This window comes from Pygoscelis adeliae, unplaced genomic scaffold, assembly GCF_000699105.1.
Source record: "Pygoscelis adeliae isolate BGI_AS28 unplaced genomic scaffold, ASM69910v1 Scaffold54, whole genome shotgun sequence".
Lineage (NCBI taxonomy): Eukaryota > Metazoa > Chordata > Aves > Sphenisciformes > Spheniscidae > Pygoscelis > Pygoscelis adeliae.
Genome location: NW_008824982.1, coordinates 532,675 through 545,310, shown reverse-complemented (window position 1 = coordinate 545,310; position 12,636 = coordinate 532,675). Strand labels below are relative to the sequence as shown.

Sequence of the window (12,636 nt, the reverse complement as noted above, 5' to 3'; positions counted from 1 at the left end):
GACAGTACTGGCTTTGGTTCAAACATTTAACAGAAACTCCACATTTCATTTAAAAAAGCTACTTTTCTTGGAGGGACGAACCTCTTACCTTTTGTAGCTATTCGAACACACTGAGTTTTGGTTTCCTGTTGAGGAGGGAAAAGTAAAGAAAACAGTCAGATCAGGTTGTTCTTTCTTGCCCTCCCCGTTCCATAAATTCATCCGAGATCTGCCGATCAGCTGGGGCAACCCAACAAGGTGGCTCAGGGCTCTGGACTTAGCAGGAGAGAAGAGGCTGAGTGATTTTGCCTTTACAGAAGCTGGATGAAATCTAGACATTGATCTGTACTATCCAGGATAACAATGGGGAGAAAAGGTGCAGGACAGCCCAGATGTAGCCAAATTTCAGATTATTCAAATCAAATGGAAATCATGCCATAAGAATACAGAGAGAGGGTGCAGTGGAAGAAAAGGGGAGGACTGGTGCTCCTCTTTATTTCATGGCACAGAAATCCTGAGCCAGTGTTGACCTTCAACAGCACCATGCAGCAAAGAAGAGTACATTTCTTCAGCGTGTGTCCAAATTAACTTGTCTTGCTGCATCCTGATGGTCTTGAACAGTCACCTGAAGCATGTCAGCAACATGTTCCCACATGCTTCTGAGTGTGGAATTAGCAGAGAAGCAGCCCAGGTATCCCTTCACATACAACACAGTTAATCTACAACCTATATAATCTGCCCAGGAAAGACAGTGATTTGACAGTCATGTGCTTCGGAAGAAGTTGCACGTGCAAAGACAATTTTTTTGTTTTTTCTTCCCCCCCCCCCCGAAGTTTGGTCAGCAATTGAAACAAATGAACAGAGAAATGACTTGGTTATGCACAGTTTGGACAACTTGAACAGACGAGGGTCAGTCACAAATGGGTTTTCTGACCTTTTTGTACAACGTGCAGACATTTTAAAGGCAAACATACTGAAATAGCATGGTTGCGTGAGAGGATGCAGCTGCTGCTGTATTAGATCACTCTAAACAATATTAGCATGTAATTAGAAAATATAATAATGGCAGTTTCATTCTATAAAATATGCTCCCTCTAGTCCTGAACCCCACAGCACTCCATCCCCGAATACATCCCCTGGGATCTCTCTCTTCTTGAAGATTCCCAAGCAACAGGTAAAATATGTTGATGCTGTTTTGTAAACACAGCTTGTAAAGAATGAGAAAAGCTGTGAGTTGAGATTTCCCGTAAGTGTTCCATAAAGACAATTTCTCAATCTAAATGAAAGCCCTGCAAAGTTTATCGATATAATCTTACCTAATTAGCATTCTCCCCAGTTACTGGATTTACTTGTCCACTTTTGATCAAAATGTCTGTGACGATCACAGAGTAACTTTCATCCCAACCCTATGGTGTATTTCAGAGCATACTTTACTTCCCTTTGACTATTTTGGTAAGCCCACTGCTTTATAGTAAAGCACCTGTTTAAATATTCTGCAGCTCAGAGGTTATCTTACAACCACTAGATCTCTGTCCTGGCAGAATGCAGTGCAGTCCACCCAAAACCTCCCCCCACATCCCTCTACGAACAGAAATCTGATCCAAAGTTTTAAATCATACCAGAAAAAAAACCATTTTAGGATTAAACTCTCTCACGAGTTGAAATCACGTTAAAGTGAAAAATAACGTGTTCTTCCCTCATCTACTTATCTGTCAAAATGTAAAAGCCAAAATAAAGATTATATTTGTATTTAATATTTTTGTTTTTCTTTTCACTCCCATTTATTTCTTGGGGAATGAAACAAATTTCCTTACAACTTAGTCAGCCGGAAGCCAACAAAAGCAAAGGGAATATATGTAGCAGGTGAGGGAAATATGAACGAGTGACTAGCAGTTACCTTTTATTTTGCTTTGTTTGCTTCATACAGGTCTATAGATAAGAACTAGGAAGAGGGGATGGTCTCTTCATTCAGAAAAAGCCTCCAGTTCTCAAGCAGCTCCAGTACACTTTCATCAGCTCCTGCTTTTTCCCCATTCTGACTTGATGCGTATGCAATTTTCATAACTATTGGTAGAAGGTGAGATTTTCTTCAAAAGGCTCCAAGGCAAGGCTGCCTGTTAGCTAGGGTTTGTTTAGTCACCGCAGAGACCCAAACGTAAGGAAGGGTAAACATGGCTTCTGCTCCTTTCCAATGGCTCTGGTGAGTCTCGGCGGCTATCGATCTGGCTGTTCTTTCTAGCTCCTCTCTGACCTGCCTGGACACTTCCTATGGAGATTCTTATGGACATGTTATTGCAATTTCCTTCAGATTTCTAAACTAGAAATCAAAAATTTAAATTTTTAAATATGTGAAGCTTCTGTGCCTACCATCTTTTCCCTCCTCACCGATGATTTCCCCCTCCCCCATTTTTCATTTATGAGAGGAAAAACCATTCAAGAGCAACAGCACGGGGCTTGCAGAGCCACAGTTGTTCTTCCCACCTGGAACCTCCCTCCCTGGCACTCTTCCCCCTTCCATGTGCATAAAGCCAGCAGCAGTACTCAGCAACAGAGTTAAAAATGAAACACCAAGGAGGCAATGAAGGTGAGCAACAGCCATACTCTTACTATTGCACAGCAGTGGAGCAAGCCTCAAGTCCACCTTTCCAGAAAGGCTCTTGAAAACACACCGTGGACCTGGGGTTACTTTTGCTCAAGCAAATTTTTACTTTTTATTTGACGTTCAGTGTGAGAGTCTCAAAAAGTTTCTAACGTTTTATTAGCCTGCTGAGCAGCCCACGTTCTGTTTATCCCGTAGTAATTTAATCTTCTGAAGTGCACGAGTACTGAGAATTGGGGAAAGGGCTGTGGATGTTATTTACCGAGGAGGCAGAGCCACAGCACTGAAATTACTTTGCCGAGATGATTACTACAAGATGTATTAAACTCTCGTCTAGTAGCAGTTACTATGATACAAAGGCAGTGTGAAATGTGAATAGCACGCTGCCATGCTGCCACAGCACGGAAGGGATTACAGCCGTGCCACTGCCAACACCTAACTACGCCCAACTTCGACACTCCTAATTGTCACCACGGGCATGTCTTTGACTCCTTCCAGGAGAAAGGTGTGGTTGGCGCTTACCTTCTCAACGCTACTCATGGCCTGGAAATAGATGTTGTAGCCTTTCCGAGGAGCCAGCGGCGGGTTCCAGAAACCCTGGTAAGTCCTGTTGTCACCCACGGTAAAGGGGGCTGGCTCCGGCAGGTTTCCTGGGGGCAGCTCAGCAGCAAAGTAATACGGCGAGCCTCCACTAAGAGCCGTCTGATAGGTGACGGGGATTTGGTAGCACTCCATGGCACCCGTTTCTCGCTTCGTTCGGTGCGGGTGCAGCTCCTCAACAACGATCTGGTAGGCACTAGTGAAACAGAGGAAGATCAGCATACCTTTAAGGTCACCTGCTAGGGTCAACTCCCTAGTCTCATAAAAATATTAACCCGATTGCTTTGTGAAACTTAAAAAGAAAAAAAAAAAGAAAAAAGGAAAAGACAGCAGATGCATGGATGCAGAGGAGAAACAAAGGCTTGAAATATAGCAAAGCTGTCTAATTCAGCCATTGGAAAGAAGCAGCATCCATTTTTTTCAGGAAAAACAACAATACAAATCTATACATAACCTCCTAACAATGACTATTCTTCTTTTTTTTTTTTAAGTCTTTTTTCTTTTGAAGAAACATATGAATGAATCTGACTTTAAACTACAATAGATTAAATTCTTGGCTAATTGGAAGCATCTGAAGTTAGCATTTCCCTTTGAAACAATATTAGAGAAAGCTGAGCTTCAAGGCCCAACACAATGACTGCCTCCAGGCTGTGCCTGAAGCACCAATTTGCAGTTGTCATATCATTAAGAGACAGAATGTGCTGACAGGCTTCTCCACCTCTTGACCTTGCTGTGGCTTCTATCTTGGCTCAGAGCTACGCAGATCTAAAGTACAAGCGACATGCTGTAATACAAGCACAGATGGACAGAAATCTGTCCATTCTACCAAAATAGACTGTCTCATTCCTCTACAATTGTCAATGATAAAACGTTACAAATTGCTCAAGCAGATGGCATTTGGCCTATTAAAACGCCATCCCAACCTCCCAATACTTCTCTTGAAATGGTCCATGCCTTGGTCACTTTTCAAAATCACCTGCTCAAAATAGAACAGGTAATTATAATTCTTCTTTCTCCTTTAGGGGAACTACCTAACTGCAGGATGTTACCAACTCATTATCAGCTTCCTCTGCTCTGCGGAAGTACAGAACTTACACGCTGAGGACAGGAGGCAGTTCTTCAGTTTATAAGAAAAAAAGAAAAGAAAAAAAGAGTTTTTTTGATTTTAAGAAATATATGTATGCATACGTACCTATACACACACATGTATACATGCACACAATTTCTCATTTATATGCAGATACATTTGAGGGCCTTATGAAAGAGTAGTAAGAAAATATGCCTAAGCATGTAGACAAGACCTGAAGCTACTCAATTAAACTGGCAGAATTGCCTGTCTTGGTTTTGTTTTAAAGATTTCTAAACAGAAAAAGTAAAATTGAAGAGGGTTCTGGAAGCATCACTGCATTGCTGCAGGGACTCTGAAAGGCAAAGGCAAAGACAATCCTCCTCATTTCAGAACTTATGGGGCAGCATTAAATTACTATGTCAATTTTCTCTGCTACTACTGCCCAAAAAACCCAATAACTGTAGTGGCAGAGATGAAGTATGATACTGGGGAATGGAAGAAAGGAGAGAAGAAAAAAATAAAAAATTAGTTTCACGTCTTTCTAGAGCTGAAAGAAGTTAGCATCCCCTCTTCCTAGCACCTAAAAAATTAAGGAGGAAAGCCTCTTCCCTTTCAGAGTGACCAAGAGGAATAGAAAAAGTCACCTCATTTTTGAAACTCTAGGTAAAAAGAAGGACGTAAACAAAAAAATGTAAGTTAGTTCCAGGGATCTCTGTTTTTCATAAACAGCCTGTGAACTGAGCTTGGTTATAAATCATCTTCTGTGGTAACCTCTATGTATTAACCATGTCCAGTTAATGCGGCCCGCACCAACAAGTCACTTCCACAAGACCCCTGCGCACCCAGAATCTTTCTTTACGCTTCAAAATTGACGTACTAGCAAAAAAACCCCTAAAAGCACCAATACTTTACAAACCTGACAGGATGCAAAATATTTAAAATAATTTTTGTTTATAATGTCCCAAGGGACCTCCCTGGCCTGGCCCTCGACCCAGGCAGGGTTAAAACCACCGCTCCCGAACTGGGCAGCCAGCTACAACTGGAGAGTGCTGGGAGCAGAGACACCGCCTCTCTGCTCCCTCCTTTCTCTCGTGAGCTGCCAAAGGACTGGACCAACACAAATTCTGCTCTCTGAAGTGCCAGGAGAGCAGGAAACTTGTCATCCGCGACACCCTGCCAACTTAGGAGGAAAAAGCCAGCAGGGAGAGCGGAAGGACAGCACAACGTCTGCAAGCGACAGAGGCAACCGTCCCCTGGAACAGCCTGGTTTGTCACGCAGCTCAGAAGCTGAGATCCACCACAGCTTCCAAATTAACCCCCTTGTTTCCCATTTCACAAAATAAAGGGTAAATGAGGTATCTTTTTTTTTTTTTTAAGGCACATATTCTTTTTAAGGGGCAAGTCTCTATGGGGACAGAAACAAACCAAAAAAATCAAAGATGAAGGGCATGGGAGTTAAATACTGAGATAAATATTAGGTAAGTCCCTTTTAATAGCATTCTTCAAAAATATGTGGTAATTTTTGAATCTGATATAAAAGGTATGGCAAAATTTTAAGCATGAGATCACAAGAAAATGTGAATGTTCTGAAATATTTTCAAATAATTTACATAAAGTATGCTCTCATTTAAATAAAATATGCTTCAAAAAATAATGCTTTTTGGGCCCCTATATCTGAAGCTACAAAACATGCAAAATAAGAAATAGATATACACATTGCAGCTGTCTGCATTTATAAACTACTTTTAGTTAAAGGAAGAATAGCAAATGTCAGAAAGTCTTTAAAGTCTCTAACGAGGCTTTTTGTTTTTTTTTTATTTTTATTTTTTAATTTTCATAAAGTATCTTTTAAGTAAAAGATGTGCCTATCCTCTTTGGAATGGGGATCTGACAGTATTTTTCATGGTACATTATAGGCTAACAAGACACGGAGGAATACAGTCATTTACCTCTCGGCCCTTTGTGATACCATCTGTTTAAGCCTATTTACTAACACTACAGTGTCTCCAAAGCAGCACTGTTACTCTATGTACACATAAGAGTGTTCGGAAAGGACACCCTGCTGTAAGATGTGAAGAGAGAAGCCAAAATCTAAATTTGCAACTTGAAAAGCGGTGTGTTCACTGGCTGCAAATGTGGTCTGATATCAGGCTACAAGTGAAAGTTTAAAGGCTATGTACTCTGCTTATCCTTGCATTTTTACATATTACTAATCCTAGCTTCAATTATCTTATGTTTTCTACACATTTTTTGTGTAACGGTGGGAATTCAATTATTGAGAGAGCTTGCTTGTGACTGGAGCTGAGGGAATTCCTACAATAGTTATTTTTTTTTCCAGTCTTCCCATACAGCGAAGGAGGAATAAAAGAGAGAAAGAAAGGGAGGGGTGGAAACCTAGATGACAGTATTCCTTCTCCCTGATGACTAAAATAAGTTCTGAGCTATTCTGAAGAGTAATACAGACTTCAGAAGCTTCTACGTAAGTTGCCGGGATCATAAAGGCCAAACAGTTGCCTGAGACAGTCAGGTAAGCGGAGAAAATGTTGAAGATATAACAGGTGAAGAGCTCCTCTGCTGAGATTTTGCATGAGGAAATTATTTTTGATGTCAAAAACCTTTTTCTTTTACTAAAGAAAACCTGCACAGAACCTCCCTATTGACAAAGACGATTACAAACAGCCTAAGCAGGCCCCTGCCAACAGATCCTCCTTTTTACCCCTCCCTAAAAACTCAGGCTCTCAAACAGGTACTGCAGTGGTGAACACGTTGTTCATACTTCAGCCCTATTCTGACTGGGCTTTAATATCAGCTAGAGATTTCCTTCCACACACCTAGTGGACACACAGCGTCCTCTCCTTTGACAGGTGCCAGACTGACTGACAGCTCAAGTTATAACCTGAGCTCTTGAAAGTCCAACTGACAACTAAGTTTAGTTGCTTCCTGCCACGGTCCACTTAATCAGTCTTTTTGTAAAATGAAAACAACCTGATTTTGCATATGGAGGTATAAGAAAAACACATTACCAATCAAATAAAATAAATTTCATCATTAAACAGTTGTCTATGCTGATTCTGATATAAGCGCTTCGTAACCCTCATCTGCAGTAGGATTTGAAAACAAAAGACTGTTTTGCTGGTGCTCAGTTAGGATCCTTCAGAAAAACTACAGTGACAAATCACATCTTCAAATGAATCACTGAAGCACCATTGATGCTACTGGCTGGGATCTCATCCATGAGATTGATGGTGAAACAGTACGCGCTTCACAGTGAGCCTGAGCCATCCAGCCCTGTCTCCCTTTGCATTTCTAGTCTGTAATTTTGTTTAAAACTCCAGGAGGCCATAAAGAATGCTAGAAATTACACAATAACACTTGACAGGGAAGTTATGATTAGAGTCATGTTTGAACTGTGACAACTAGTGTCTGAAAGAAATGATTGACAGCTGCACATAGATTACACTTGAGTTAAGGAACATCTGTTTCCTGGGGGGCTGTGTTGATGGAGAGGCTGAGGTACAACAAAATCTGATCATAGTATAATTCTGTTTGTAAAAGCAAAGAGTATCAGACTAAGCTTTTTTTTCCCTTTTCTAATTTTTTTTTTTTTTATAAAAAACATGGACCTACTGCTATTACATAAAATAATATTTTGACCATCTACAGCTCCAGGGATTAAAGGACTGGGTGCAAACAAACCTTTTCAAAAAGCCAACTGTATTCTTCAGTGTCAGGCCTAAGAACAGCATTTGATTCCCTTCTACTCAATCACAGCTGCAGGCACCGTAATGCATTTTTTCCCACCTACCTAGTAACACTCATTATGGCAGCAAGCCAGCTTGTAGTGGAAACACAACTGCAGTGTGGATGGAGCGAAGCTTCACTAAAATGCATCATAAAGTTTAGCGAAATGCATTGAATCAATTCAGAATTTCAGTGTGCTACATTTATCTCCCCTGTTAAGAAGCTGCTGAAAAATACCTGTCTGCAATATGCATAACTTCAGGAAAGGGAACGGGACCACGTCTTCTGCATTCCCCTGGAGAATGCTCCTCATTCAGAGTAAGGAATAAAACATCCATTTTGTTTTAAAAATAAAGCCCAGATCTCCAGTTATGGTGGAGGACTTAACTTCCTTGGCCCCCTGATGTTAGAAATCTAATGTACTCTCTTAGGTTTTAGAAATTAATTAAAGCGGAGAGGGAAGATAGGAGACAGGAAGAAAGATGTACGCTTTTTTGAGAACCTACTCAAAGAACAGTTGTTAATACTCTATCAAACTATCCCTATCAAACTATCTATTAACATTTAGTACATAGATCCTTTTTGCCACCTTCATAGGCCACAGTGACAAGCTCATGCCATAGGACTGAGGATGCTGTAAGGAAAATTGAGAGGCAAATGTGAGGTGGTGTGCTGCAGGTTCACTCTGCAGTGAGTTACTTGCCTGCCAGTACAGTGCAGAGAAACCAGAGCTCCCTGAGCCAGGGACGAGTAATCCTCTAGCTGCATCCCATCACGTTACCAGTTTGCGAAAGAAAAGCCCCAAGAGAGAAACCCGGGATTCACCCTCAGGGTGAGTGGCGGGACCGAAGGCGGGAGCCCGCTGCTGTCTGCGCAAACGTGCCACAGACCAGTTGGCGTAGAGAAGATGAGCACCACCAGCAGCAGATCCCAGTGGTGTCTGGCAGGCACGCTCTGGACGAGCCTACGCACCAGCCCCCTCGGGGGACCAGGTGCAAGACTGAAAGGATTTGGCACGGATTAGATGAGAGAGGGATATCACATTTCTCAAATACGGACAGCTTTGGATGTGGCCAGCAGCAGGACACCGGGAAAGCTTTAAAAGCACCTACAAAGGCATACAGTGAGTTTAAGCACCTGCTTAACTTGGGAGCATTTTCAGATCACAAGTCTGGTTTCTACTGCATCAATTCAACAAAAACCCTATTTTAGGAATCCAAGTCCTGTACTGAATGTAGTCCTCTATATTTTATCATTCTTCACACCCAAAATATTCCTAGGTTTGCTCCAGGGCAATCTTTCAGAAACTAATGATGTATGGGCTTACAATTTCATTTATGAATACAACACATCAATATCTCCTATAAAGGCGATGAATCTGGATTATCTTCTACGACAGAATATAAATAACTTGATCATATCAATCATAAGGGTGACTATACTATAAGCATATAAAAACGCTTATAGGTATGTGACTCATCCCCACAACATCCAAGTAAAGCATACATTCCTCTGAATGGAAACAGACTTAAGAAACAGTTAATTTTCCTCTTCTTTGAGGGCTCAGGCACATTACTCAACATCAGCTGAGCCGCGGTAACCGACTTAATGCAACACAGAATGAAATGCATTAGCCTGTATTTCTCTAAAATGTCACAAGGGTAAGAGCATGAAAAGGTTCTGATGCTCAGTAGCTAATTAACCCCCAATTAGTCAACCCTGTCCTTGAATATCGCTGATGCAGCCACATCAGTAAAAGACAAATGGAATCAAATAATATCACAAAATCTTTGCACTAACAAGTAGAAGTAAAGAGCAGGATGTGGACTAATCTTTGCAAACAGAATTAAATTATCTCTCAATAGAGAGCAGAAAGGGAAAGACCCCTCAAAGTTAACATAAATGACACATTTTAATATGATTATGGGACACGCCAAATAAAATTTAATAGCTTGCTACATGATTTCTAGTAAGAAGCACTCAGAGGAAAAAGGTCAAATAGTTTGCATTCATCACTATTATTCTCCCATTTCCTCTGAGCTTCCAATTTTCCAGTCATACATATATGCTACAGAATAGCTGATTTGAAGCACTGGAGAGGAAGTGTTATTTTCAAATCCACTTTCTGACAAACACCTTTCAACCTCATATTTCAGAGAGCCTGTGAGAAATTAAATGAAATTATAACGGATAGGAGGTGGTCCTGGGGACCCTAAATCAAACAGGACAGACAGTTGGATGATTCAGGTCATGAGTATCTTTAAAAAAAAAACCCCAAAGAATTTTTTCTTATTAATTACAGATCTATTGGTAAACTCAGTCTGGCTAAGAAAAACAATAGTAATGTCAAATGAATTTCACTTGGAAATGAACAGCTTTATGAGCTGCGAGACAGCATATAATCAACTGAAAAATCTCTTCTTGATTTTTTAAAAAAATTTTCTTTTCTTTTTTTTTTTTTTTTACCTGATAGGTGCACCTTTGGCTTGTGCCGGTCTCAAGAGTACAGTTATTGTAGTAGCAGTTTCATTGAGAGATGCATCGACTCCTTCATAGTCCGGTAAAGTGGGAGCTGATTAGTGTTGAGTAGGAAGGAAAAGAACGAGAAACAAATCAGTGAAAACATTTTGAATTTTCATGAGATTGTGGCTGTTTGCAATATAGTACAAAGCCACAATCAGCTACCTGAGCCTTTTTTAATGATTTTCTAGTCAGGCGCAATCTTTTACTAGAGCATAAACGAGACTTCATCAACAACTGATAACCCCATCCCTAACTGCTCCCCATCAAATCGTTATACCAATCTAGTTTATTCAAGAAAGGTAGAAATAGAGGGAGGAGGTGACTGCCAAGAAATGCTAAGACTACAAAATGCCATTTTGGCCTTGCTCTTTCTACCTTACAAACAACTATATTCACAATCTTGAAGACCCACCTCTACCACCTCTCTTTTTCCACCTCCAACAATTTAGGAGCCTTTCACATTTCCTCTTAAACGTCATGGGAGACCACGCCAATACCAACCAGGCTGCAGAAAAATTGGGCTTGGACAGACATGCATCCGTGGATTAGAACTAGATGGGGGAGTCTATCGCCGTGCCCATTTCTCCTTCTATTTCTAACAGTGGATGGCCAAGCTGTTCATGGATCAGCTTCTGAATCACTGCAGTTTTCAGCCCAGGGTATTAAGAAAAAACAAAGTCAAAACTAGAAGCAGTTCAGGAGCTGATTCACTAATGGACTGGCTGCTAGGCCTTTGTGGCAGTAATATTTGTTGTGGCTTGGTTGGCTGGTGTTCGTGATCACTTCAACCACCCGACTTTAATCTTCCGCACAAACCTGTCGCAGCCCTCACTGGTAATACTGTTGCTGACTTCAGCTGTAGTGCAAGGAAAGAAACAGGATTTTCTGTGATTCAGAAAATAATAGATGTCTATTAATTAGTAATCTTTAACAAGCTTGAAAACTATCTGCTGTGCCTTTATAAAATTGTTCATGATGCCTGTATGATGAACTTTCACAAAAAAGATGTTTCTTAGCAGGATGTCAATCATTTAAGTCATAATAATTTTTGCAATAATATATCAATAGATAGAAGAGCACTGAAAGATTAAAAACCTTGCTTCATTAGTCCCAGATCCTAGATGAACACAAAAATTGCTCTTATTTCATGAAATATTTTATAGAAATAATGCTCATTTAACGTTCATTTATAAATTACTATTTACATCATATTCACTAGGATCATGGCAACCACTTGTAAGCTTGGTTAAAAGGAATAATTTCACTCCTCATTAAGATGAAGCTAGCATTTCCAGAAACATATGCATTGCTTCATAAAAAGCATCAGTTATGTAGAGTGAAACCAGACAACAGTTCAGCATAAAGCAAGATGAAAAAAAACAGATTGAAATTCAGATACAAAGGGTGTCACAGCCTGCCTAGTATTAACCATGTTTTGCCAACTAACAGACCCATACTGTGTCTAGAAAGTGGATTCTGGACAGAATTCCCAAAATTTCTGGGTGGAAAAAGAGTGCACATCTGAAGCAGCCTGAACACACTGTAGTCCTAAATAATCCAAACATGTTGAGGTCCTTATTTCTCAAAATACTGAAACATCTCGGGGACAGACATGCTAGCAAGATATTACATAGTTACACCTTTGGTTTTTTTTTCTCCTACAAAGAGAAGACAAGTATGCAAGTACTACACCACCATTATCCCTGAAAATTTGTGAACTAGAATTTGTTATGGAGAAACACAAGGACCTTAAAAGAACCGGAGAAAAATGTTAGACTTCAAAACAACCTAATAGCTAGATAAACAGAACAGAACATGTCACTTGGGTTTTTTTGGTGGTTTGACTGGTTGGGTTTTTTTGAAGGGGCTGGGGTATAAGGAGTGCTAGTACTTATGTGCTGGGACGGAATTCAACAAATTGTTGCAGTTAACTGTGACTACAGCATTTCACTTGCTATATAATTCAAGGAGATCTGCCTTGAATTTTCTCACATTTTGAATTATGTGCATGTTTTTGGGAACTGGGTGAGGAGACCACCTGAGTAGTTTCCCAAAGAAATGATAGGTGCATTCCAATACATTATTAACCTCCCTTTACAGGACAATATAAGTTTCATTATGGCAG

At 40.4% G+C, this 12,636-nt stretch overlaps 1 protein-coding gene across 1 annotated transcript in view; it reads right to left on the bottom strand.

Moving 5' to 3' along the window:
- The window catches only part of PTPRK (protein tyrosine phosphatase, receptor type, K), a 311,793-nt gene that overhangs the window by 50,121 nt on the left and 249,036 nt on the right, over positions 1-12,636 (bottom strand). Inside the window, 3 exon segments of the mRNA XM_009325628.1 lie at positions 89-125; positions 3,101-3,374; positions 10,455-10,560. Coding sequence (XP_009323903.1) covers positions 89-125; positions 3,101-3,374; positions 10,455-10,560 — 417 coding nt within the window.